Source organism: Cinclus cinclus, chromosome 18 (assembly GCF_963662255.1).
Source record: "Cinclus cinclus chromosome 18, bCinCin1.1, whole genome shotgun sequence".
NCBI classification, from domain to species: Eukaryota; Metazoa; Chordata; class Aves; order Passeriformes; family Cinclidae; genus Cinclus; species Cinclus cinclus.
In genome coordinates, this window is record NC_085063.1 from 15,486,750 (window position 1) to 15,512,987 (window position 26,238).

At 40.7% G+C, this 26,238-nt stretch overlaps 1 protein-coding gene across 1 annotated transcript in view; it reads left to right on the forward strand.

The window, feature by feature from the left end:
* PREX1 (phosphatidylinositol-3,4,5-trisphosphate dependent Rac exchange factor 1) overlaps positions 1-23,595 on the forward strand; it is a 123,367-nt gene extending 99,772 nt beyond the window's left edge. Inside the window, exons 22-40 of the mRNA XM_062505361.1 lie at positions 500-687; positions 1,336-1,497; positions 2,066-2,276; positions 3,514-3,775; positions 5,414-5,620; positions 7,821-7,909; positions 8,290-8,372; positions 8,987-9,077; positions 10,728-10,856; positions 11,573-11,614; positions 13,135-13,352; positions 14,368-14,467; positions 15,082-15,225; positions 15,856-15,970; positions 16,386-16,452; positions 17,200-17,387; positions 18,685-18,787; positions 19,324-19,391; positions 21,496-23,595. Of these exons, the coding sequence (XP_062361345.1) occupies positions 500-687; positions 1,336-1,497; positions 2,066-2,276; positions 3,514-3,775; positions 5,414-5,620; positions 7,821-7,909; positions 8,290-8,372; positions 8,987-9,077; positions 10,728-10,856; positions 11,573-11,614; positions 13,135-13,352; positions 14,368-14,467; positions 15,082-15,225; positions 15,856-15,970; positions 16,386-16,452; positions 17,200-17,387; positions 18,685-18,787; positions 19,324-19,391; positions 21,496-21,538 (2,510 nt within the window). The 3' untranslated portion in view covers positions 21,539-23,595. The remainder of the gene's footprint in view (positions 1-499; positions 688-1,335; positions 1,498-2,065; positions 2,277-3,513; positions 3,776-5,413; positions 5,621-7,820; positions 7,910-8,289; positions 8,373-8,986; positions 9,078-10,727; positions 10,857-11,572; positions 11,615-13,134; positions 13,353-14,367; positions 14,468-15,081; positions 15,226-15,855; positions 15,971-16,385; positions 16,453-17,199; positions 17,388-18,684; positions 18,788-19,323; positions 19,392-21,495) is intronic.
* Positions 23,596-26,238: the final 2,643 nt, after the last annotated feature.

The window sequence follows — 26,238 nt, forward strand, 5'->3', positions numbered from 1 at the left end:
AGCTCCCTGGAAAATCTCAATCTGACTGGAACTTGAATCTGGTCTCTAGTGAAAATAGAATTGCTTTCTGTGTAAGATGTTGTCTTCTCACCACATCCCTGCCCTCACATCTCAGTCTTCCAGAGCGTTATTGCAGACAACAGGACTCAGAGATTAACATACTTCCCTGCCCTTATAAGCTTCTTCCAAGATCTGTGAACAGAGCTAGAAGTAAAGTCCTGAGCATGGATATGTGCACATGCACATGGAAGAACATCAGAATGGGGATTGGAGCATGTGTATTATCTAAAACTCTGCCGCTGTCTCCATTAATAGCCAACAGCAAATTTCTTCCTAAGAATATTCTCTCAGTCTCCAGCAGTACATAGTTCCAGACACTCCTTGAGCCAAAGGTTGTGTCTCTGCATTCAGTACTACTTCTCAGCAGGTTTCTCTTGCCTGGGCAGGCCTGTGTTCACATGTGCTGCCAGACACATCTAATGACTTACTTTGGTTCCAGCCCAGACACCACGGACTGTTATTTCTCCACTGGTTATTGGTGAAGAAACCCCTCTCATCAGCCTGACTGTGGATAACACCCACCTGGAGCATGGGGTGGTGTATGAATATGTTAGCAGTGCAGGAATCAAATCCTTTGTTCTGGAGAAAATTGTGGAACCAAAAGGTTGCTTCAATCTCACTGCGAAGGTACCAAAAACTATGCGTGGTCAGCTCTGTTCCTGAACAGAATGGGAAACCAGTAATAGTGCTTATTATTGGCTGCTGTGGGCTTGGCTCTTCAGCTGAGGTTGATGTTGGTCTTCTCAGCCCTTTTAGAGTTTTGTTCAGTAGCATGCTTTTATCTGCCTGGTAACATACGCTCTGCTGATATTTAAGATTAATCTTTTCAGGCAGAAATTTGCTTTACCTTGCAAGAAAAGCAGCTTTTTCCCACCTGAGAGGATGGATGGGTTACTACAGGAATTGGGTAGAACTGCTGCTATTGGAAGGCAGCAGAGAGTGCTGAGTGGCTTGGTCATCTCTGACAAAAATCAGCTAATAGTGAATGTTTGTCAAATCCCTGTAATATTATCGTTATGTCCCATGAAAGCATGCAAGAGCAGGTAACTTGGACATTGGATATTTAGATTAACTTCTGTGATTCTAAACATTTTTAAGGAACGTTATATGACTGAGGATTAGATACATTAGTGGTTCTCAGGTAGTGATAAAGGCAGCTTGTTCTAGAGGCAGTGTTATTCAACCATGGGGCTTTGCTACTCACTGAGTGGAAGAAAACTCTATTTTCCCTCACTGTCAAGACTCACATCACTGACATCCTGTCTTTTTGTTTAGATTTTAGCAGCCTTTGCTGCAGAGGACAGTCACTTTGTAAGGAACTGTGAAAGACTGCTATCCCTAAGCAGTGCTGTGGCCACTATGCCCCAGTATGAATTCCGGCAAATCTGTGACACTAAGCTGGAAAGCATTAGCAGGAGGCTCACGAGCTACCAAGAGGTACAACACTACTAGTTATTGGTGAAGTCTGAGACAATACTTCATTGTGTTAAGTGGGTCTTAGTATTCTTCATTAATGAATCCAAACTGTTTCTGAGGTGGTGTCCTGGAGGCATGAGAACAGCTCTGCAAGTTCTGAAATTGCAAGTTTTGAGTGAAAAATACCTTGTCTGTAAATCACTCCTTTCTGCTTGTCAGAGCTGTAGGTTAAAACATATTATTGCAGGTTCATTTCCACTGTATGAATGAATAAATGTGAGAACAGATTGATGCATGTCTTATTTAACATGAATGTAACTACAGTGTGTCATGGTGTAAACAAAGTGTGTGTGCTTTCTTTGTGCAGTTACCTGAGCTGCTTGAAAAGAGCATGTTAGGAGGTACAGGTAGTTGCTTTCCTTTGTTGTTTTATGAGCTTTTTAGTAACATGTTATTCCAGCTGCAGCAGAAATCTGAATTCCTGTATTTCTGGAATAGGAGGCAGGAAAATAAAAGAATTTTCTGTATTGCATAAACTTTTTTTTTTTTTGGAAAGTGGAGTAGCACACACCTATTTTATTTTTCCCAGTTTGCAGATGAGTTGAAAGCAAAGGTGAGCCCAGCCTTCAAACAAGCCATTATGGAACCACATTCCCTCAACAGCATGGATTTCTGCCCCACCAACTGCCATATTAACCTCATGGAGGTGTCATACCCCAAAAGCACTACCTCAGCAGGGAGATCATTCAGTATTCGCATTGGACGGAAACCTTCTATTATTGGTCTTGATCCAGAGCAAGGTGATCATTAACTTTCAAATCATACTGATTTTATCTATACAAAAAGTTGTGTTTTTCCACTACTCAGCAAAATCAAATGTAAATTCCAACGTAGTCTTGCCCGTACCCTTTTTTCCTCCTTAAAATTTTATAGTTAAATGGCAGCCTTCTTGTGTTGTGAAAAATAATGGCTTTCAGCATGGAGGGGCTTCAGGTGTCATGTTTTTGCTGGCTAAACTGGTTTGGGCATGATCTTATGGTAGTTATGCGGCTGGGGTCCTGTGCCCTTACTAGAGGTGACTTGCTGACTAAAAGTGAGCAGGGACTGATGGCAATGCTAGTGCTTCATTTGGGGTGAAAATGAAAGTCAATCACACTGTAGTGCTGCTTTCTACTCTCACTGCTAAATAAATTCTGTGCACTGGAGTTGAAAGTCTGTACTCTGTCAGGGGATCTATTTTCTGATAAATTGCTGCTATGCAGCGTTTCTCCTATAATCTGGTTGAATTCCAACATTTCTTTATCATGATCTCACTTAACATGCTTCTGGTTCATTGCTATGTGAAGGTTAGAGTGCAGGAATGTTTGGAAGAGGGAAGTATAGACTAACCAACCTTCTGAACAATGGCATTGACTATTCAAATTGAGGTCTATAAAGGAGCCCTGCTTGCTTTGGCACTAGTATTTTTAATGTGAGCTACGGTAGTTAGCAAACTACTGCACCAAAACCATCAGCAATTCTAAATGAAAAAGAATTAATTTATCTTCTGAAAGGACAGGATCCTATTCCTTTATATATGTATGAATGTGTGTAAGTGTAAATGTCTGTAGAGCTGGAATAATAGCACAGACTGCTGAGAACCCAAATTCAATAACTTTTCAATAAATGCTTTTAGAGAGCTTCTGTGTTGTCTGTATGAGTATAGCTGTGGACATAGGTCTTTACTTCGATAATTTAGCCAGTTTCTGAACTGCAGTAAATTCAAAATATCTAGGTGGCATGCCAGGAAAAAAATCCCAACTTCTTTGGTTTTTTGTGGGTTTTTTTTTTTTTTTTTTGGGGGGGGTTGTTTTGTTTTGTTTTGTTGTGTTTTTTTCCATAATGATTTTGTCATGGAATGTAATTATATAAAACTGTTCTGTGAAATTTTCATTTTTCCTGTTAAAACTCCACTTATCCTAAATGATCATCACTGGGAGGGAGTGGGAAAAGTCATGAGAGACTTTCTAGATACTAACTAGATCTTTTAATGTTTAGTAGGTACCTTAAATCCAGTCTCATATACCCAGCATTGCATCACCACTATGGCTGCACCATCCTGGAGATGTCCAGCCCCAGAAGATGGAGATCCTGATGGAAGCTTTGGCCAGCAGAATGGAGGAACAATTCGGGAAGAAAGAGGACTCAGTTTTCTGCTGAAACAGGAAGACTGGGAGATGCAGGACACCTACTTGCACCTTTTTAATAAACTTGACATTGCAGTGAAGGAAATGAAGCAGTATGTCATTCAGATAAATAAGTGAGTACAAAATCCTGTATGCCCTGGGGAAAGAAATTCTTACAACATTGAGGCAGTGATGTCCCCAAACACATTGTGCTGTTGGCCCCAGCTGTCAGCCTCTTTACTCTCCTCTTACACCAGGGCCTTGCTGGTTCTGTCAGGTCTACTACTAGGTCCACCTATGTTGGTATTTTGCTGTCTTTTGCTTCTAAAAGTCTACCTGAGTTTGACAGCCACCATTTTGCTTACTATATATTCCCAAATAAGAATCTATTTGTCGTTAAGAGCCCTTGAGATTTGGTCTGTCATAAGGCAGACTAAGCAAAACTTGTAATTGCAGGCCAGTTTCTCTATGGAACCTATGGTTTCCCTTCCTCTTTTTGTCTTTCTCTCTTTATCATCATCACAGGTCTCCTTGTACCAGTAACAAAAGATGGAGTAGTGTGTCTGTGGTTGGTGCATAAGAGCCAAGGTTTTGGTAGCAGGGGCTGCAGGGATGAGCTGTGTGGGAGGAGGCTGTACTATGCCTAAGCTGATGACCACCACTTCCAGGAATCCCAGTCATGAACAGAACAGCCCATTGTGCCCTGGCATGGTGTGACCCCCGCCAGCAGCTCAGCCCCACACAGCCACTGCTCAGTCTCTGCCAGAGGGATTAGGAATGGAGTCACAAGAATAAAAGTGAGAAAATTTGTGGGCTGAAATCAAGACAGTTCAACAAGTGAAGCAAAAGGTGCACAGAAACAAAGCAATGCCAGGGATTCCCATGGGCAGGCAGGCATTCAGCCACCTCCAGGGGTCCCACTGTAGGGTCCCATCCTGCAGAATGGTGACTTGGGAAGACAAGCACCATTACTCCAAATATCTTCCCTTTCCTCCTTTTTCTGCCCACTTTATATGCTTAGCATAGTATCACGTGATCTGGAATATCCCTTGGGTCAGTTGGGCTCACCTGTCCTCCTGGGTATGTCTCCTCCCAGTCTCCCACACACCCCAGCCCCCTCTCCAGTGTGGCTGTATGAGGGACAGAAAAGGCCTTGGTTCTGTGTAAGCTCAGCAATCACAGGAGTATCTCTGTATTATCAACCTTGTGTTCAGCACAAATCCACAACAGTCCCATACCAGCCAATGGAAAAAAAATTACCTGTATCCCTGCCAAAAGCAGCATATGACCAAAACTGCACCTGAAAGGAAATCACATGGAGTCTTGGATCCAACATGTGTACAGAAGGGTGGTAGCTGCTGGGTAGGGCCTGCGAGCTGAGGAGGAGAAATCCAGTGCTTTGGAGAAGAAAGTGAGGATTCTCAGGCAACTGTGGTTACAGTGATTAAGCTACACGTTATAGAAGTAGGGTACCTGTGGAAACAGGACCTTTTGGGAACTGGGATTCATGGGAATCTCCTGAGGTTTAACAAGACTGAGTGCATCAGTACCTGATGGGAGCCTGCAAGAAAGATGGAGAGACTCTTTACAAGGGCCTGGAGTGACAGGACAAGGGGGAATGGCCTCAAACTGAGAGCAGGTTCAGATCAGATGTTAGGTAGTAGTCTATGTAAAGTGCTCACAAAGTTGGCTCTGATTTCACATAGATGTATTTAGCCTTAGTCATAACAGTTCATTTGTGGGACTGAGAGCTCTATGTTGTGCTTCTGCAGACTTTTGTCCACTATAACAGAACCTACAGAAGCTGGTGCCTGTGAGCCACCATCTACTGAGGAGGCATCCTCAGCTTCCCTGGGAACAGAAGAGAGTGATCCTGACAAAGCTGACCATGGTGGAATCAAGAAGGTTTGTTTCAAAGTTTCTGAGGAGGACCAGGAAGACTCTGGACATGACACAATGAGTTTCAGAGACTCCTACAGGTCAGTCAGAAGATGGTGCCACTTTTACCATACTAATACAGTGTTTCAAAGTTCTGATTCCAGTATGGGTTCAACAAACAGGTTGTTTTTCATTCAGTCAATTACGTAATATTCACTTAGTAGAGTATTCACTTCACTTTAGTATTGATTACATTTATTACCCTGGAGACATACCCAGCAAAAACGCTTCCCCCAGAATAATGCCAAAATACTAAAGCTCCTAGAAAATGGAATAAAATTAAATAAATAGGTCTAGTGTGACATTCTGCACCCTGTACCCAGAAACTACAGAAGCCCAGCAGAGTTCTCAGTCTGCTTGGTCTTATAATAGCTGGTATTAACATTCAGTTCTGCAGCCAATTTTCCTGAAAGTCTAAGACACCTAGAAACAGAAATGGACATTGAGTTTTTTATTTTTAATGGGCCTTTGAAACCACAAATGGAAATGTTTATTGAGGTGTCTTAAAATATTTTTGGGACATGATTGACTATTGACTATTATTGACTATAGGAATATTTGCTGCCAAAGGCAATCTTACTCCCAGTTCTCTCTGTTTTGGTAGGAAACATTTGAAAACTCAGCTTCAGAATAACTGGGCTAACAAGTTATGGCCATGTCTGATCACTGCAATTTAGCATCCTTAATAGGCCATTTTTACATTTCTAGTAAGAGCATAGAGCTGGGAGGATTCCAGGGACCTGAGTGAATGATCTGTCTCTGTAACATCCCCACTGCAGTCCTGAGGCTTTACTTGCTCTTGTTGGTCACTCGTACCAGTAGCAATAGGTGCCACCCATGCAGGACCTGCAGAATGGCAGAAGGGGAATAGTTTGTGTTGGAAGGGGTTTCTGGAGTCTGCAGTACCTTGTTCAGGACAGGGCCAGTGAGATTGGTTGTTTGGGGTCTTGTCCAGTTGAATATTGATCCCCTCAAAGGACAGCAAATATGAAGTCAGTAAAGAAATAGAACAGCACTTGCAGTGCTGAGATCTGGGGCATCTCTGTGGTGTGAGATTTCAATCTGCATGTGTGCTTTGGAGCTTTCTGAGTGAAATGTGCTGTATTTCTTTCACTGTTAGTAGGGTATCCCTGTAGTTTAAATTTCTGTAATTCAGCCTAATTTATTCTGGGTAACAAAGTGACAGCACAAACAGTCTCTCTGGGTTTGTCACTTGTTCCAGAATTCTACACATCAATTTGAGAAGCGTTATTCTGTCTTATTTTTATTAGACAGAGGTAGAGAATTAAGCATGTATTACAGATAATAGTTACTCGAGGGGGAATGTGTTTTTATGGGTTTTGATTTAAAACAGCATTGATTAGCTACAAACCCAAGCAAATTGCAGATAAGAAAATACCTTCTTTGCAATAGCCATGCTTATTTTCTGGGATCATTTGGATCCAGATCCAAATTATGTACATGGAGGTGTAATTCATAAGGGTTTATACTGCCAGAGTAGTTGCCATAAGTATTACTCTTCCTGAGAAAGAAAACAGGTTTGTTTGATACTAGCTTTAAAAAAGAACAGCAAGAATCCCAATTAGAGTACTTTCAGTTGGTTTTATATTTTTCTTTCCTCTCAGTTAAAAATTGCATCAGAGGCAGAGGCAGTGGAGAACTTTTTTAAGCTTTGTTTTGGGCTTCTACCATTGAATCCACTGTCTTTGTCACGTCATTGGAAAGGAACAGCCTGAGATCCAGTCTTTTTGATTACTTTTAGTAAGATTAAAGTGAACTTTAAAGAGAGGAGATTCACTCTAGAATTTTCTAGGTGTGCATGAGGCAAGATGGGTGTAGAGCTGTGGTGACTCCTCTGCTTCATTATAGCATCTGCAGTGCCTGATTCTCCAATGACTTAGATTCCCTAGATTTTCTCTCCCACCTCCAGTATCTGTGCTACTGCAGCCTTCCTAAATGCTGAATTTGGGTGTTGTAATACCCTGAGAATTGGTAGCAAAGGATCAGAGGAGAGGTCTGTGTGTTACACGTTCAGTGTTAACTGCAAATGGAAGAAGACGTCCTGCAGCGGTCTGGCTCCAGGGTCCTTTCCTAAAGGCTGTTCTGCATGTCATTAGTTAGTCAGTTCTTTTTCACAGAACTAGATCTGGGGAGACAGTGCTGATAAAGGCAGAATGGCAGTGTGGGTGCCTGGGTGTGGGGACAACTTTTGTTCAATGCTCTCTGTGCTCTCCTTTGCAGTGAGTGTAACAGTAACCGGGACTCCGTGTTGTCCTACACTAGCGTGCGGAGCAACAGCTCTTACCTGGGCAGTGATGAGATGGGCTCAGGTGAGTGTGTGCACAGGTCACGGGTGTCCATCTCGTGCCCAGCCCTTCAGCAGCACTGAGAAGTCTTTGCTGATTACAAGCACTTTCATATTTAATTTGCACCAGTGGTCTCTTCAGAACTAATCACAGGAATATTAAGATACAGATTTGTCCTTTTCTAATAAACCACAGTAAATATGGAACATGGGAGAGGTATTAGGCAGGGATAAGTTTCTTTAGTTATTGCATACTTTCATTATATGAAAATAATAAGTATTTTGATCTAAGAATTGGAGATAAAGCAGCAATCATTATTTTCTTCACATCAGTGTGAAGGTGTGCCCATGCCTCATCGCAGATCATGTTTATAAGTTAAAAGGTTTTCATTTCTTCTGTATTAGGAGATGAACTTCCCAATGATATGAGGATACCTTTAGACAAACAAGACAAACTTCATGGCTGTCTGGAACACCTTTTTAACCAGGTATGTAAAGCATTATTCTTACACAGAGTTGTTTTCTCTTTATAGCAATGTCAACCAAGAAATTGGAAGTACTAATTTGTGTTATAAAATAATATTTTGAGGAAGGTGTACTGTTGAGATTTTGGAGTACACTGTAAGCGAGTATATTATAGGACGGTTTGATTAATCACTTTTGTTTGTGTTATTAAAGTTGCTGTGTGATTTAAGAAAGGCTGACTTGCCCTACCTAAGGCATGGCACTTAGGGGAAAAAAAGCTTTTGCGAAAAAAAAAGGACAAACTTCTAATACTTTGTTTGATGTAAATAGATCACATTTACAGATTTCAGGAGGTTCTCACAAGTCTGGCGTGCAGATGTGGTTATAATGTGTAACCCTGGGGAGTTGTTTGCAATTCTCTTATCTCATCAGCACATAGATCATCGTTGTGCAAAATGCTGCTATTAAATGTGAGAAGCTCTTGCAGCCAGTTCATGGCCACAAAGTGTGACTGCTGGTGTATCAGTCATTCCAAAACACAAGTAGTGTAAGGGCTTCAGCCGTTTCCCACAAGAGTTCTGTTCAGATTTTTTTCTGCAAGTCTTACTGACACTGATTGATAATGTTCCAATTGTAGGTTGATGCAATCAATGCACTTCTAAAAGGACCAGGAATAAATAAGGCTTTTGAGGAAACCAAGCACTTTCCCATGGACCACAGTTTGCAAGGTAAAGAAATAGACTGACTGTATTTAATAATGTGATTTCCAGGACTTAAGTGCTTAACATAAAAGCAAATGTGCTATGGCCACACAGAGTTCCATACCTCTGCAGTCTACCCAGTCATGCATGAGGCAGGTACCATGTCTGACCACTGAAATTTTGTATCTCTAAGAGGTCATTTTCATGGGAATTCCTCCTGAAACACACAGAGGCCTCTTTTGTTACATGCTGCTCAATTCTTGTGCTCTTTCACCAGTTTCCAAATCCCTGCTTAGATGAGCACATATTTGAAAAGGTGCAATGGAGGCATAGTCAAATTCAGAGTGGAGTGCTCTGATAAGCTGATGAGGAGCTGACCACTGGAGCTCCAAGGCACCAAAAGTTCTGCCTCAGTTTGCTTAATGACTTACTCTGCTTTTCTTCAGATGGTTGATTGCCAGAGTAAACTCATCCTCACATAACACTTATTTTGAAAACTAATTCCCATGGAGAGGAAACAGATGGTATAATGTTTTCTTTTTCCTCAGGAAGCATGAGGACTCTTTGGTTTTAGTACTTTTGGGGCTCAGGATGTGGTTTCTTTTCTGCCTAAAATACAGAAGATTTTTTTTTTTCTAAATATTTGCTGCTTTTCCTTTCCCACTTGAAAATGGAAATGTTCCCTACTACTCCTGCTGTACCTCAGGTGTTGTAGGAAGTGAGAGCTCCAACCTCTCACAGGCTCTGGTTTTTAGTTACAAAATCTAGAAGTAGAGATCTTTTCCTCCCTTTTTTTTTCCTTGACTCCAGAAATAACTCCTGTGGAGTTCTGTTATATGTACTCATCTCTATGAACACATTCACATTTGTGTAGAATGTTAGCCTTTTCATGCACTGTTGGAATGAAGTGAAGAAATGACATTTCTTTTCTTTTACTTAAACAGAATCTCATTTACTGAAAGTATCTTAATTACCCTGAAAGAGTCTTTTAGTTAACTGATCACACTGAGGAACAGACAAGCCCTGCTTACATTCAGCTGGAATCCTGGACCACAGTGTCTGTTTAATAGCTATCATAGACACCTTTTTGAGATGGATGGACATTGGAGTGCTTTCCTCGTCCTGTCCGGGATCAGTTTTTTGGCATAATTTGTTTTGGTTTCTCTGTCTGCTTATGCACTCATCACCAACAATGGCATGTTTGGCTTAACTACATAGCTAAGTCATGGAGAATAAATTTTCTACTCTATAATTAAATAGTTAGCTTTCATCAGTGAAAGAAAGCAGGATATTTCAGAACTTCTCATCCGTATTATGGGATATGAAAGTTGCAGCCAAGAAGTTGATCTTGCTCTCTGGATTTGCCTGGTACAGCTGGGCAGGTCATTAAAGGCAGAGGAAGCATGGGTTCTTTGTCTGTGAGTGGGGCAGAGCTCCCTGCACCTGCATGTCAGCCAGGCCCACAATCCTGAAAGCAGTGCAGGGACTCTGCTGATACTGGGACTATGGGAATAGTCTTTTGCTCTCTCTGTTAGTTCTATTTAGGGACTTTTTGAATTCCTAATTACTGCTGTTGATACTGTGTCTCTGCTTTCATCTTTATTCACATTTTAACTCCTAAGCCACTCTTAGTTATGTGGCATTTCCTAAATAGCTAACACACTCCACGTTTTCTAGAATTTAAACAGAAGGAAGAAACCACAGTTAGGTGCCGGAATAATATTCAAGCCAGCATTCAGGAAGATCCATGGAACCTTCCATTGCGCATCAAGAACCTTGTTGACATGATACAGAAACATGTGGAAGGTCTGTAAATAAGGAAACATTTGTTACTAGCTTCAGGGAGAAGAGGTCATAGTCAAATCTAGCAGTTGATTTTATTATTTAAACTCATTTTGTAATAAGGCCGTCCTGAGCTCTAGAGAGCACCAGGTAGAGCAGGTCATGGTTTGCAGAGTCCTGGTGCTTTATGGTAAAATTGAACCTGTGCAGCAATTTCCCCTTACATGATTTCATCAGCCCATTCAGATAGATCAGTCTGACTGCAATCTCCCATGTGCTTTTTAAACCCTTTTAGAAAATGAAGAGAGAGATACTGGGTATACTCCAAACTGTGAAGTGAATGCTAATCAGATATTACAACATCCTAAACCATTGCAGTCTGGTTGAACTGAAACTGTAGATGAAACTATGTTTACATAGTTACATAGATGTTTACAGATCAGTGTGAAGCACTGGGTGGAAATCAGCTCCTTGGGGATTCATCTGCAAATGCAATTTGTTTCCAGTAATTCTTGGTAGTTAAGAGAGCATGTAGCCAGTGAAATTCTTTGCTTTACACTTAGGGTTTTTTTTTTTTTCAGTCATGAATATGTCTGTGCATGTGAGGGCTACCAGAGTAAACAGACATGGCCATGCAGGTGCCAGGGATTTGGGGGGTATGAGGAAACTGTTAACCAGCTGCAATCACATCTACTTTGGTATTATGTTGATTACAGCATTTATTTTCTTCACTGTTTCAGATGGGAAAAATCAACTGCTTTTGGCCTTGTTAAAATGCACAGGTAAGGGGTATTCATTCTTTATAAAACAACGTACCCAAGAAGTCCCTAAGATAGGGGTTTTCTGTCTTCATTTTTTCCTTTGTACAACCCTCCTTCCCAGATGGAAGAGAACCTTCCTCCCCTTTACTCCTTCCTGTTGTGGTGAGAACATGCAGCAAACATGAGATCTATTGCACAACTTTTTTGAGCCCATGGACTGTCATCATTCCAAACAGAGCAGGCATGCTGGAATTACAGCCAAGAGCAGACAAAGACCTTAAATGTGCAAGGAGAACCCAAATACACTGGGGACATCAGGAACCTGTTGCCACACACCAAACATTGTGCTTGCAGAGCAAGATGCAGGTCTTTAAGGAGCCTGGCCACAGGCTTTTTGTGATTGTAGCACTTATTTGGTGTCCTTTTGTTTGAAAATAAGATTATACATAACTGGAAACTGGTGTTTCACTGTGCCACACTTGATTCTCAAATCTTCACAGAATGAAGGTCAGAGATTTGTATGGCTCTGACTTATCTCTCAGCTCCTGCCAGGGCTGGTCTGTGAGTCTGTCCAAAGCTGTGTGCCAGTCTACTGACCATAAAGGCTGGGTTTTGATAGTAGATAAAATGTTTCCCAAAGTGTCTCTCTCTGTGTGCCCCATCTCCTGCAGCACTTCAGTGAACATCCACTGGAAAGAAGGATGGTTGTCCTTCAGGTGAGAATATGGCCCAGGGCCTGGAGTGTGTTAGTCAGTCTATTGTGTTCAGTGCTTATAAAAATAATCCAGACCTTCAAAGCCTCTGGGTGATGCGTTCAGCTTCTTTCCCTAGGGAACAGTGCCTTGCCAATGAGAGCAACTGCTGCAGCACTGAGCCTGCTGGAGGGGCTGGGGGCACCTAGGAAGTAACTCTTTTCTTATTCATGTGCCTCTCTGGCCTGCAATCCCCTGAAGCATGACAAGATTGATTTGACCAGCATGTGGCTGCCTGGCAGGCACTCTGGAAGCAAAATTAATGTGGGGAAATTCTCCCAAGAGACAAACCAATTGGTACCATATGGATGGGCCCAGTTAATGCATTAGGCATATGGGAAGCCCAAAAAATACAGATGGATGAGGTAAGATTAATCTCTAGTAGCCCAGGAGAGATGTAATGGCAGAGACCTTTTTTCAGTAATTCTCTTGCTCCTGTAAACATAAAAAAGGAATCAGTCCAGATATGGCTCTAACTAAGGAGATAGTTGCTTTCCTGCAGTTAGTTTCTTTCCAGTCAGAAGGAGCATGCAGATGGCAGAGGGAATAATGAAGAACCAATTGGACTAGAAAATTTCGCAACATGCACGTGTGCCAGCTGTGCTGTCTTTATCTATCCACCCAGGTCACACAGCAACGAGAGGTTGTCTGTGAAGTCAGAGCAAAGCTGCAGCAGAAGCTGAACATTATGTGCCCACACACACACACACACAAACTACTTTGTTGGCAGTGAGAAGGAAGATGAGCATATCGATGACTTCTTTTTGCTTCTCTCCTTTTCTCTGACAGATACTGAGCTACAGCTGAGATGTGATTCCATCTTCTGTCAGTCTCTTGTGGCTGCTATTTGCACCTTTTCAGAGCAGTTACTGGCTGCTCTCAACCATCGGTACAACAACAACGGGGAGTATGAAGAGAGCAGCAGAGATGCTAGCAGAAAATGGCTGGAGCAGATAGCAGCCACTGGAGTTTTACTGAACTACCAGTCTCTTCTCTCCCCCACCGTGGTAAGATGAAGAACTGTGGTATCCTTGGGCCTGCCAACATTTGCCTGTGTGATTCTGTGCCACTCAGCACAGCCAGAGCTGTTGAGCCTCTTACCTGCATTCCAGCAGTGTATTCAGACTGTCACTACTGCAAACTCTGTTGATTTCCACAGCTGACGACCAAGTGCCATATTCCTTCTCCAGTCATGTTCACCTCTTTAACAATATAGAAAACAGTCAGCCTTTGAATTTGGAGCAATGCTGCTGCATTTAGAGGGGTTTTAGTGCCCAGCTGTTGGTGGCAGGAGTATCCCCTGCCATCCCCTGGTAAGGACACACAGCTCCCAAACTGGTGAGGAAGTTCTGAGTATTGCAGGGGTTCAGGCAAACAGATGGAGTGCAGTCTGTCTCTCAGGTCTGTGGTGCTGGGGCTTGAGGCACCATGTCTAATGACAGGAGCTGTGCTTGCGTAGTTCATCTGCGCCTAATAAACAGATGAGCTACAGCTACAGAAGCTCAGCTGCTGAAACTCTAAAAATGCTAAGAAAAGAGGCATAAAACAGAAAAGGACTTCTGACATTATAGAGAAGGGAGGTTTTTTTTTTTCTCTACTTCGTAGACATTGTAGATTGAGTGTGGAGATTTTTTTATAAAATGCAATCCAAACTATCCATGAAACTGCTATTTGTTTGCATTGCATAGAATGTGTCACTATTTATTTTGCAGTAACTGATCAATTGTTCCTTGCATTTGTAGGTATAAAGTTTGGAGAAAGACATCCCTTCAAACTTACTTAGTTCTTGAGCCTCTCTACTCTGTAAATCACATCAAATAACATCTAAGCAAAGGGTGGTTAAAGTTGTATCACAGAGCTAAAAAGCTTTTAGTGATTTCCTGGCTGAGATGGAGCTCATGGAAAGCTCTGCACTCTGCTTTAAGTTTCCTGAACCAAAACATGTCCATAACAACAGCATCTTCCTGTCACTCATCTTCTGGCAGATAATAACCTGTTTGTCTCTGTTGCCTTGCCCTACAGAAGGAGGAGCGCACCATGCTGGAAGACATCCAGGTCACTCTGGCTGAACTAGACAAAGTTGCCTTTTTTTTCAAGCAGCTGGATGAAATCCTTGTAGCAAGTGTGTATTCTCCGTTTCTTTGAGGCACTTTTTTTTTACATTCTATGGATTTAATATCTTCTCTGACTGTAAATCTTAGAGACCATGTCACACCTGGAGAGCACTGGGCAGCTTATCTGAAGCACTGCTGCATTCCCTCAGCTCCCCTGAAGCACACAGCCCCTAAAGCACGACTGATGGAATGGATGTGTGTGCTGTGCAGCTGTGGCCTGTGCCAATGTGCCTTATCTGTGTGATTCTGTACAGGGGTGGAGATACGACAGAGAATTAGCACCACATGCCCTGTGGTGAATTCCCAGCTTTTCAGTGTCCAGTGTCTAACCCTGCCAGATCTCTCTCTTCATGTCTACTGGCTATGAAATACCATGAAACAACATGGGATTCTAATTATTAACTGTATTTACTGTATTTGGATCAAACATCATACTAGGTCACACTAACTATGATCTTTTAAGTACAAGATTTCAGAGCCTGCATTCTCTCCATAATGGCTCTCCCTTACTTTATGGTGAAGATGTGATGTGTCATTAGGTAATCTAACAAACTTAGAGACCATTGGTTTCACAATTCTCCTGCTGTGGTAAAGCAGCACGTGTTTATCTTTATTTCTCCAGATACTCATGTCTTCTACCACATCGAAGGAAGTCGTCAGGCCTTGAAGGTTATATTTTATCTTGACAGCTACTACTTCTCCAAACTGCCTGCTCGGTTTCAGAATGGGGGAACCTTGAAGCTGCACACAGTGCTCTTTACAAAAGGTGTCTATAAAAAGCTTTCTTGAGAAAAATATGCTAACTACTGATTTTGAAAGATTAAAAATAAAGAATGACCATGAAGTTCTTTTAAAAAGCAGTTGAGACCTACAGACTCACTTAGGAAGCAGACATTTTCTCTGGGGGAGTGCTAGACTTTAGAATTAGACACAGTTATGAGAACAAGATGTGCTGGTTTGGGGCTTTTTTACATCTCGGCCATAGAGACATTATACTGGACTACATGGATAGTTTGATGTAGTGTAGGATCAAGAGATGTGCCCAGGCTACAGAGAAGAGTTTCAAAAAGCAAACAACATGACAGAATCATCTGGGCTAGAAATAGACTTGATAAGCAACTTTTCACACCAAAATAGAAGACAGGAAATTTCTTTCAAGGGACCATTAATGGAGAGTAATTGCTGTCAGACAGAACTGCTTTCTGTGAAGCTCATCTCCGTGATACTACCACTGTACTCCCATACTGGGAAAAGCGTTGAATTTATAGAGTAACAGAATCAGCCTGACATGATCCAAGAGTTATCTACTGAGCAATTAGATGATACAGAGAGAAATAAACGAATTAAAAAAAAAAACACTAATAACATAGCTTTAGTAAAATGTTTTCTTCTTCAGCTCTGGAGAGTACAGAGGGGCAATCACAACCAGCTGGTTCATCTCTAGAAGAACTCCCACAGCAAATTAATGGTATTTCACTCGAAAAAGTGCAGCAATACTACCGTAAACTCAGGTATTTTGTACTTCTGCTTTGCCTTAAAAGACATTGAAAATTTCAGAGCACTCGTTGCTAAGGGTCTTAAAATTTAATGAAAAAGATGCAATTTTTGCACAAATAGGATTTTTGGAAATCCTCATTGTGTCGGAAACTTGGCAATTTTTTTCCAGTAGTTTAGCCCGTTCAGAAGGAATGCAGATTTGACCTCAGAATTTTGTGCAGAGCTAGAATTATATTTTTCTTAATGGGGATTTGGAATATGTTAGACTCTGTAAATTACTGCAATCACAGTGGTTCAATAAGGAAGCAGATCTTCAAGTGCAAGATTCTTCGCACAGCTTTCTCAGCTGTTTTTATACAAGATAGTACACATATATGTGCTTGAAGTGGGACAAACCAAACTAATGTAATACCTGCTGGCCTTTTGCAGGACATTTTACCTAGAGAGATCAAACTTGCCCACTGATTCCAATACTACTGCTGTGAAGATTGACCAGGTATTGTTTCTGCATTTATTTCTGCAATAAATTCTGTCATAGAAGTATAATTTCAACATTTCTAAAATTCCAGTTGAGGGATGGATACCTGTATGGCAGATCTATGCAAACCCAAACAGCATTTAAAAATATTCCCTATTTTAAAGGGGGGAATCTGAATTTATCTGAAGCTTGGCTACAGTTCTTTAGTGGAGAAGAAAATGTTCAGAACCTGGGTAGACACAAAAACCCTTTGCTGCAGCTCTAAGGAGACCATGTGACCCTGCCTGCCCTTTCCAGACACGGATGCCAGACAGAATGGGTTCATTTTCCTCTCCCACAGATGCATGAAAACCAACAAATGTTCACTTTTGAAGTTATGCTTTGTTCACTTTGTACACTTTGTTGCAGAGAAAACAAGAAAATAGTGCTGCCCAGCATCTCATGTATAGGTAGTTTGTCTAACTGAGCAGGTGAAATGTGGATATGTGCATGTAAAGTATTAAAATGCTCTTGCAGGGAACATCTTTGCAATTGTAATACACATTGTGAACAACCTGTGTGATTTGTGATAAAAAAATTGTCCCAAGCCTGAGTAATTTTATTTTGCCACTTCCAAAGTTCATATATGTTGTAAATAGTTGTTACTGTGAGGCAGTTACTCTGTGTAGAATATCGTGCTTAGACAATAGGATAAAGACCTGTAAATGTCTTTATAGCTTGAGGGTGTTAATATGCTACTGCTGGTTTTTGTATTGCTTTGTTCAGCTTATTCGCCCTATCAATGCAATGGATGAGCTTTGCAGGCTGCTGAAGTCTTTCATTAGTACAAAGGTGGGGCAGTCAGGATGCTCCAGCAGTGCCTCATCAGGAGCTGGCCTGCTGCCCGTATCCTCGGAGCTCTGCTACCGGCTGGGAGCCTGTCAGATCACCATGTGTGCCACTGGGATGCAGAGGTAAGGGAGGCTTAAACCTGTGTGCTACTTGTGTGATGGCACCTTCTGTCCTTTCTAGAGATGTGATCCTATTCAAAGCAAAATATGGTCAATTTTAAGGGAATGTAATAAGGACCTAAATCTGCTGACATCTTTCCTTCAGGGTTGGTTGTAATTTCTAATACTTTTATTAAGAAGTAGTTTCGACACAAAATATTTTGTGTTTCTGTGTGTCATCCCATGCAAGTGATCTCGTTGCACAGAACTTGTAGTCAGCATTGTTTTCAGTCACGCACTGAAAATGTAGGAAGTTGCTCAAAAATAGCTGTCGAATCTTGATGTGTGCCCACACTGATTTTGAAACACACCACTGTTCTGTCAGTGTCTTAAAAGTAAAGATTAATTTGTGAATCCCTTCAAAATTACTCAATGCAGAAGAGCAGTGACACACAGCCTTGTAATGATGCTGGAGACTCACATAATTGCAGCATCCAGGTGCAACAAGACTGAGGTAATTTAATAGTTTTGTATGTAAGAAAATCTAAAAAAGTAAATAAAAGTAAACAGCTAACAGAAGCAATACTTAACAGGTAAGTGTCCTGCACATGCCTGTTGTCCTAGGGTGACTTTCTGATGCATGTATCTCCCATTATCTGTTCTGTTTCTGCTGGATGTTGAGTTCTCAGCTCTAAGGCTGGTTCTGAGAGTGAAGGGGGAGAGCAGAAGTGCACGGTCTGTTATCAAAGATTCCCTTGTCCCACATGGCTGCTCCTGGGCTGTGCTGTCTGCAGCACACAGTGCCAGAGAGCTCTCCTGTGCTTTCAGTTAGTGTTTTTAGCTAGCTGAGGCAGAGAAGTTCCCCAAACTATGGCTTTTTCTTTTTCTTGGAACTGGTCAGCCCTGCTCTGGACTGAAAACTCAGAAGAACAGCAGGAGCTCACACCTGTGGCCCACAAGGGCCTGGGACGTGGCATTTGCCAGCGTCAGAGGGACTGATAAGAGACTGAGCAAGCCCAGCTACTCCCCATGACAAGAACTTTCAGAATTTGCCATCTCTTCAGAACAGCGAGAGGTTCCATTGTTTAATATTACTCATTTTTTATGCTTGTGAATAGTTTGCTTGTTAAATAAACAGTTTTTTTTCACTTTTCTTCAAGGAAATATTTTGCCGAACCAGTTGGGGGAGGGGCTGCTTGAATCTGCTTTCTAGAGGAACCCCATTCGGAGGTTTCCTTCCCAGTTTGCCCTAAACCAGGACACCTATTTATGCTTTGGAAGCTATGATCTGTGATTTCCTAACTCTTGTTGCCTCGTTCAGGAGTACTCTGAGTGTGTCCCTGGAGCAAGCAGCCATACTGGCCCGCAGTCACGGGCTGCTGCCCAAGTGTATCATGCAAGCCACAGACATCATGCGAAAGCAGGTGAGTGCTGCATGTGTCTGCTGCATGCCACTTCTTTGCCACATCATGGGGCAAAACACCACTTTATTTTGGTGTGGCACAGTACTTTGTGCAAACACCTCCGTATCCCAGCTCCTACTAATGGCTGAATAACTCTACCGGCGTGTGACAGGAGCAAGTTATCTTTTGCATGTACAGCCCCTAGAGCAATTCAAATCTATGCCCCAGTGTACATTGTGTGTGCCTTGATGGTTAGAAAAGAGAGAATGTGCAGCATATTTAAGACAGTATCTGTACAGAAAAAATCCAAGTCTCAATCATAGTGTTAAAATAGCAGAAATTACCTATTGCTAGGCAGCAGTGCTTGTAAAGTGCTTCGGGACTAATTTATCCTTTAAATAAACAGATGATAACTGTATCCACCCACAGAATTCTGAATCTTTTAGCAGTTGCTAATGGAGTCTCAAATAAGAACCATACTCCCATTATAATATTTTTTCCTAAGGATCATTTGCTTTATCAATATTGTCGGTACCATAAATTTTCTTTTTCCACAGGGACCAAGGGTTGAAATCTCTGCCAAGAATCTGAAAGTGATGGACCAAATGCCACAGCATGCACCTCGGTAGGTTATTATGTATTATACATTTTCTATGAGTGCTGATTTTGTTTCTGTAACAATTGTGGAGTTCATGCTGTAACCAAAGATGATCTTAGTAGCAATACCAGAAAAGAAAATTCATATTCTTCTTTCTCCCCGTACTAAACTAAGTACACACTGTAGATTAATCAGCTTTGATGCTTATGATTTGCAGATCATCAGATTCAAGGGTTTCTGCATTTTCTGAATCAAGCATAGCTGATTTTTTTTGGACTGTTTCTATGAGTTGGCAAAGCTAGTGATGGACAGTCATCTCCAGAATGTTTACAAAGAAAAATTTCTGAACAGCAAATTTGACTGCAGATATGCAAAGATAATACAGTAGTGTGCTTACAAGAGTCTGATGGCTTAGCTCTGCCAGAGCAGGTTTAAGAGCAAGCACTGCCAGTCAGAGTTAACCACACAGTAATGCAGCCCTAAGGAACTTCAGTTACTCAGGATTATATACTGGTTTGTCTAGAAAGCAGCTTTGAAAAGTACTGTACATTTGTGAATCCTACTGCACCTAGTAGTAGGAGATAGAGATGTTCATCTCTCTTTACAGGAGAATGATACCTTTACTTTTAAGTAAAGTATCTTGAGTCAGTTTCTTCCAATTTCACCTCTAAGAGAGAAAATAATGTTCTTCAATAAACTGTAACACAACATTTTCCCACAATGCCAAGAACAGTTTGTCACATTTTAGATGACAGTACACACAGAATCTGTCTGTACAAATACCAGAAAAAGTTCTGATTCTGCTGTTGTTAGTGGCATTGTTTACATGAAGAAAAAACAGTTCTGGCCCACAAGAATCAGTGTCAGAAGAGGTCCAGCAAAGTCCATGCCATATCTTCAGACAGAACCAATGTGTTTGCTAGTGCCTCAGTCGTCCAAAGAGTTCATTGCTTCAGTGTTAAGACTTCCTTTAACACTGATACCTTATTCACCCATTAAGACTTCTGAGTTAGTCTAAATTAGCCCCTCTTTTGATTTTTCTTTTTTCTCTCCTATCCACTCCTCAAAATGTTTATAGAAAATTATTTTAAATTTTAGAGACAATGGTGATGCTTCCTCTAACAGTCTTGATTCATTTTCTCAGAGACTTTAAAAAGAGTAGAATTATCCTCCTGTTGGATTGTAACTGCTATTTCAAAAGCACATAAAACACCGGTGTTGGCTCCTGAACCACGGCAGTGTAGTTATTTTGCATTATTAACGGCTGTGTACTTTGGCTCCATTGTTATGGCCATAACCATATTACCTTCAAAAAGAAGCAGTTTTAAAAACAAATCACAAGATGAGGCATTTTTTTTCTTTTGACTATGCTCTAAATCACAATGACAAATAACTATTTACTGGGATTATTTTGGGGCAATAAAGCTCAGATATGTGTTTTCCTACTGGGTTCCATCACAATGCAAAATAAACTGAGCAAAGTTAAACGGAGATCTGGTGAATTAGCTCCCAGGATTGTATTTCTTAGCACAAATCTCTAACACCTGTCTTGAAAGAGAAGTTGTAAATTTTTCCTGATATAAAGAACAAAAAGCTGAGAAAAAGCTCACAAAGTCATACATGAATGACAAGTCAATATGTGCCTAGGTTTAACCACTGTTCTCAATTTGATAATATTGTGAGTCAAAAAATTTCTCAACAAAGATGATTATTAATTTTTAGATTTGTTCAAGCATGTCAACCATCAGATATGTTTTTTTTATGTTTGATATCCCAGCCTGTATGAAGGGGACTACATTTTTGTTCAGAAAAAATGCTGAACTGGGTTTAAAACCAAAAGAAATAGAAAAAGAGAGAGGGACTGTTGAAGAACCAAACTGAGCCAAAATTAAGAGGAAGCAATGGAGAGTCTCAAATAATATCGTAAACAGTGATTGTAAATACTTTAGTTAACAAATGGCTAGCGGCACTCTCTAAACTTGCAATTATTAAAAATAGGAGTATTTTTGATACATCACTACCTCTAAAGCTTGCAGAATTACTAAGAAGCTGCAGACCCTTGTACATGATTCCATTAACTTTGTTATTATCCCTATGAGCTTTAATTCCCTGCTCTTCCTGTGCACTAAAGACTCTATAGGTTGTGCCAGCCGCCGACAGAGGGGGATTTATAGAAGTCAGAGGCAGCCCCTGACAGCCCCGGCAGAGCACTCGGCCCTGAGGAGCCCTGGCCAAGGACCCCACGGACTGACCCCAGTGGTGCTGCTAGGCTCTGGAGGACAGGGACCTGCTGGCCCAGGCATCAGGAATCTACCTTTGAACTCTTGAAGCCCAGCCAGGATCCATGTGTTTCTTTGACTTCTTGAATAAATTCTTGAAACAAGTACTACAGACAAGAATGGATGCTGCTGCCATTCAGCAGACGCCGGGAACATGACCATTATTCTTCAAGAAAGCGCAGTTCTCCTGGTGATTTTTTTATGCCACCACCAGAAAGTTGTAGACTACAAGATAAGGCTTGGTTCAGAAAATCCTGCTGGACACACCTCTCTCCCTCTACTGCCCCTGGCACCCATTCACTGCCAGCAGGGCTTTTGCTCAACGTCTTTTAGCGGCAGTTTCATAACCTCCTCTTTTTCATGAAATGATGGGCACTTTTGAGCAAAGAATAGCACAATCTATGGTTTATTCAAATAGGAACATAATTTCTTTTGGAGTAATTTTCCACTTCAGCCCAGTGGGAGACTCTCTCTATGCTGCAGAGTATACATTCCGTAATACTTCTTATCATTATTTCATTTTACTTACTGTAGCTGTCAGGTTTTTGATTAACTCTTTTTACTAATGCCCTGTGATTATGTACTCTGGAATACAGTGCTAACGAAGAGGAGTGTAGGATTTTAAAGAAAACTTTACAAATTAAAAAACACAGTCTTATCATCTGATTATTTGAACAGATGTAGTTTTTAAAACAGGTCAGAAGAACTATACTTATTTATGTGGAGTGGAATAATACGTGTTTTCGATCATGTTATTATATGTACAAGATTAAAATAAAAATTATATTGTTTAAAATGGGACCAATATACTGGCAGTTACACAGCTACTCCCAGTTTACTGAAAAAAATCTACATTATTTAAAATGCTCAATACTTAAGTAGTCTTTAATACAGTTATTAAGATGTATTAGGGATGCTTTTAAGTTAAAAGAAAAAAGGAACCATGTACATAATGTTTTTTTTTCTTCTTGTTTGAATAATTGTTCTCCATTCTGTCATTATTACCCTAAGCACTGTAGTTTTTTCCAAATTACTGGCTGAAACTAATCAAAGCATGTCAGCAGTCTCAGGACAGAGATAATGTTCTTTTGGAGTGAGTGCCTTAACAAGACCAACCCTCCCTAACATGGCAGGTGTACAAGAAAGTTCCCATTCCTGTTCTCTGCCGCATCCTTTAAACCAGCTCCCAGTGAGGAAACCCAGGAGCGTTGCAGTAATGTATATTTTAGACAATAAAGGTTTGGGGGTTTTATTTGTGTTGTTGCTTGTTTTTTAGTGGGCTTAATTTTATTTTATTAATATCCAGAGCAACTCAAAAACTAAAACTGGATGTTCTCATTTGGGCATGAAGGCCTCTAATTTTTCTAATCTTCTCTTGAACGTAATACTGTTTATGGCAAGTTGGGGGTGCAGTTTGAATATTTTTTCTTGAATTTTTTAATATTTGTTTTATTCTCTCACAGACTGAAATAATTTTGGGGAAGGAACTTGGTTTTTATTATCTCTTTCTAAAAATTTCTTACTTTTAACTGTTTCCTGATCTACAGCAACATGCTGCAGGGAACTAGGACAGCCCATGGACTGCTAGCTTTGGGATACAGATTTGGCACTGGGTGTCCGTTCTGGACTGCAGCCAGATGAGCAGATCTATTTCAATGCACTTTTTGTTAATTTTGGAAAAGTTACTCTTACCATTTGCTATATGAAGAAAAAATGGATGTTTCTTCACTGAAGCCTCAATTTCAAATGTACTTAGTACTATAAAAACTGTAGGAACACCCCAAAGTATAAAAGAACCTGTTGGGCGAGCCCTGCCTGCCTCTCCATCAGCTGTGTTCTGCAGCCTGGGGCCTGCAGCCTCTGGCAACATGAGAGATGCAGAGAAGGGTGTCCAAGGGCATTGACACTGTGCACTGTTTTACACTGAAATGTATATGTTCTTCTCACTGAAAACCTGAGAGATGTTTTTATTATTAAAAGTTGGTTTATATCATAAGGAAAGAAAGTTAATCTTGTTTTTTGTTACACCCTTAGCTCCTTCACCCTGCATTCTGTTGAGCAGTTATACTTGTATAGCATGGGGAGCAGTCAGAAGTTTAAATGGTCAGGGGAAAGCTGGGTTTGATTTCAGCTCAAACTGGCAGTGTAGAGCTGAACTCTTCCTGTTTATACAGTCGCCTAAAGATGTGAGGGAGACCACAGGCTCCTGTTAAGGTAGAAAAGAAAAACTGGTTTGATGCTGTAAAATTGTTTGAACCAGTGCTGGAAACTATCAGGTTCAAGGGGGAAAAGAAGAGGGCAATGCACAAACCAACCAAAGGGCAAGTAAGTGAAAATGCAGTAGCTAGGTGTTGGAGAAAACAGATGCCTTTATAAGACAGTAATAATGAGAAAGGTCAAGACAGTTCAATCTCAATTTAAATACAGCCTGAAGGAGAAAAAGTGATCAGGGAGAAATATTGACTGATAGTTTTTCTTCCATCAGGCTTTGACAAAAGAAGAAATAACTTATTCAAAGCAAGCAGTAAAGGCTGAAGCAGTGCCTGGTGCAGCAGGAGAACATGCAAGCTGTCTCCAGTTCTGATTAAAATGGATTCTCTGAGGACCTAAAGGGAGAGAAAGGTGAAATTGGTACATGTAACAAATGTAGGCTGACTGTGCATAGTCAATAAAATGACAGTACACTCCCTTAGGTGGAGTCCTGGTCACCCTTGAGCTTACAAAGCATATGATTTGAGACAGCAAAACTGAGTGATTTAATTAGCTGCAGAAAAAAGTGGTAAAACCCATGGGTGACATTTGTCACCTATTGCACATGATCATTATAATAATCTCATTGGGGCTTAAGATCTACTATCAGAAAAACTACTGATATATTAATGCAGTTTTTCTTAACATATCCTATAGAACCAGTCAGCCACTGCGTTTCATTCTTACAAGTTACATATCAAAAAGTTCTTTACCAAAGGAATTTACATCCAAAAATCTGGCCCATTTTTGGAGGATGCCATTACTCCCCCAGTTCCTAACAGGGGAGGGTTCCTAACAAGATACAGAGGGTCCAGACAGAAAAACCCCAACAAAACCAGCCCTACTCTTGTAAGGCTCATGGTCCTGGGTCAAATCCTGAGCAGATTGCTCAGGCTCTCTATCCATTTCAAACTGGATTAAAAACAAAGCAATAAACCTCCTGATTCTTAGACTCCTCAAGTGATCTCAAGTGTTCTCTATCCTGTTCCAGCATGCCTCAGTAAAGCTGTTTAATGCTTTAGGACACACTTTGTTCAGCTCTCACCCACTGGCAGTAGTGAAAGCAGAGCAGTGCCCTGGCTGCTGTGAAGAGCAGAGTTACCACGATTTTTCCAGTCATCCTGGAGAAGACAAACTGCTGCTAAATAAAGCTGCTTTCACTGAGCTGCCAAGGCTCCCTTGCAGCTCTTTAACAACCCCTTCTGGTTGTCATGATTCAATGTTTGAAAAATACTTTGCCTTGCCAAAATAATGACTCATTTTGTAAAATGACAATTAATGCCCTGCAGAGTCTGCAAAAAAAAAAAAAAAGTTCTGCTTTAAAATGACTTGGGATAAAAATTAGTAATTAATGTTTGAATCAAATGATTATTTTCTTGATCTTGCTTAAAATTAAATTTAGTTATAAGCACTTTGAAGGCAGTGTGGAAAGAATCATTATTATTTAATCAGCTTTAAATTACTTACATGAGTGACATATTTTCATCTTGAGATAATTAAAAATAATGGCTTTATCACAGTTTTAATGTGCAAAAATCAAACTAACATTATTAGAGGTGCTTGAATATTGGGATTCTGATGGAATTTATCTGCAAATTATCACATGAAAGTTAATGTGGCTATCACATGAATGCAATGCTTTGATTTGGCAAGATTTGGCAAGGATGCATCATTCATCTCTGACTCCATGTGAACTCAGTTCTGTTTTATTTTCAGGGAATTTATTATAGTTTTTGGAAATACACATTTTTAGAACTGGTACGACACATGGTATGTCTTGCTGCAAGAAGTAACAAACCTCAAGCCTTATTTCTTATGCCTGCTTGGGTGTAGTTTCAGTAAATTCAGTTGAATCCATGTTCTAGAGTTGATTGCAAACCAGCAACTACCAACAGGTTTGAGCATGTAACTCAAATGCAACAAAAGTTTTCAACTTTTTAAGCAATAGTTTAAAGCTATGAACTAGAGAGCCTATTTCACCTCTGTATGGATGAGAAATGAGAATAAGTTGTAATTCTAACAGAAATTACTGCATTAAGATTGTGGAGTGACAGAAAACAGCAGTTTTCACACTAGATGGGTGTGACCAGCACTACACTGCTCATATCTCTTGGGATCTGCCAGGAGTTGTTCATCAATGATCAGATAAATGGGATAAATGGTCTGGTGAGAAAAAAAAATAAAATGGTGTTTACGATAACAAAATCTAAAGGCAATTTAAAAAGCTGTAAAAGAAAGTTGCAGTAATGAGTGTCTGAAGTGATTTAATTGTAATAAAATGAACTACCAGCAACTGCAGAGCATTGGTCACACAAAATAAATCATTAGGCACTTGAGTACAAAGT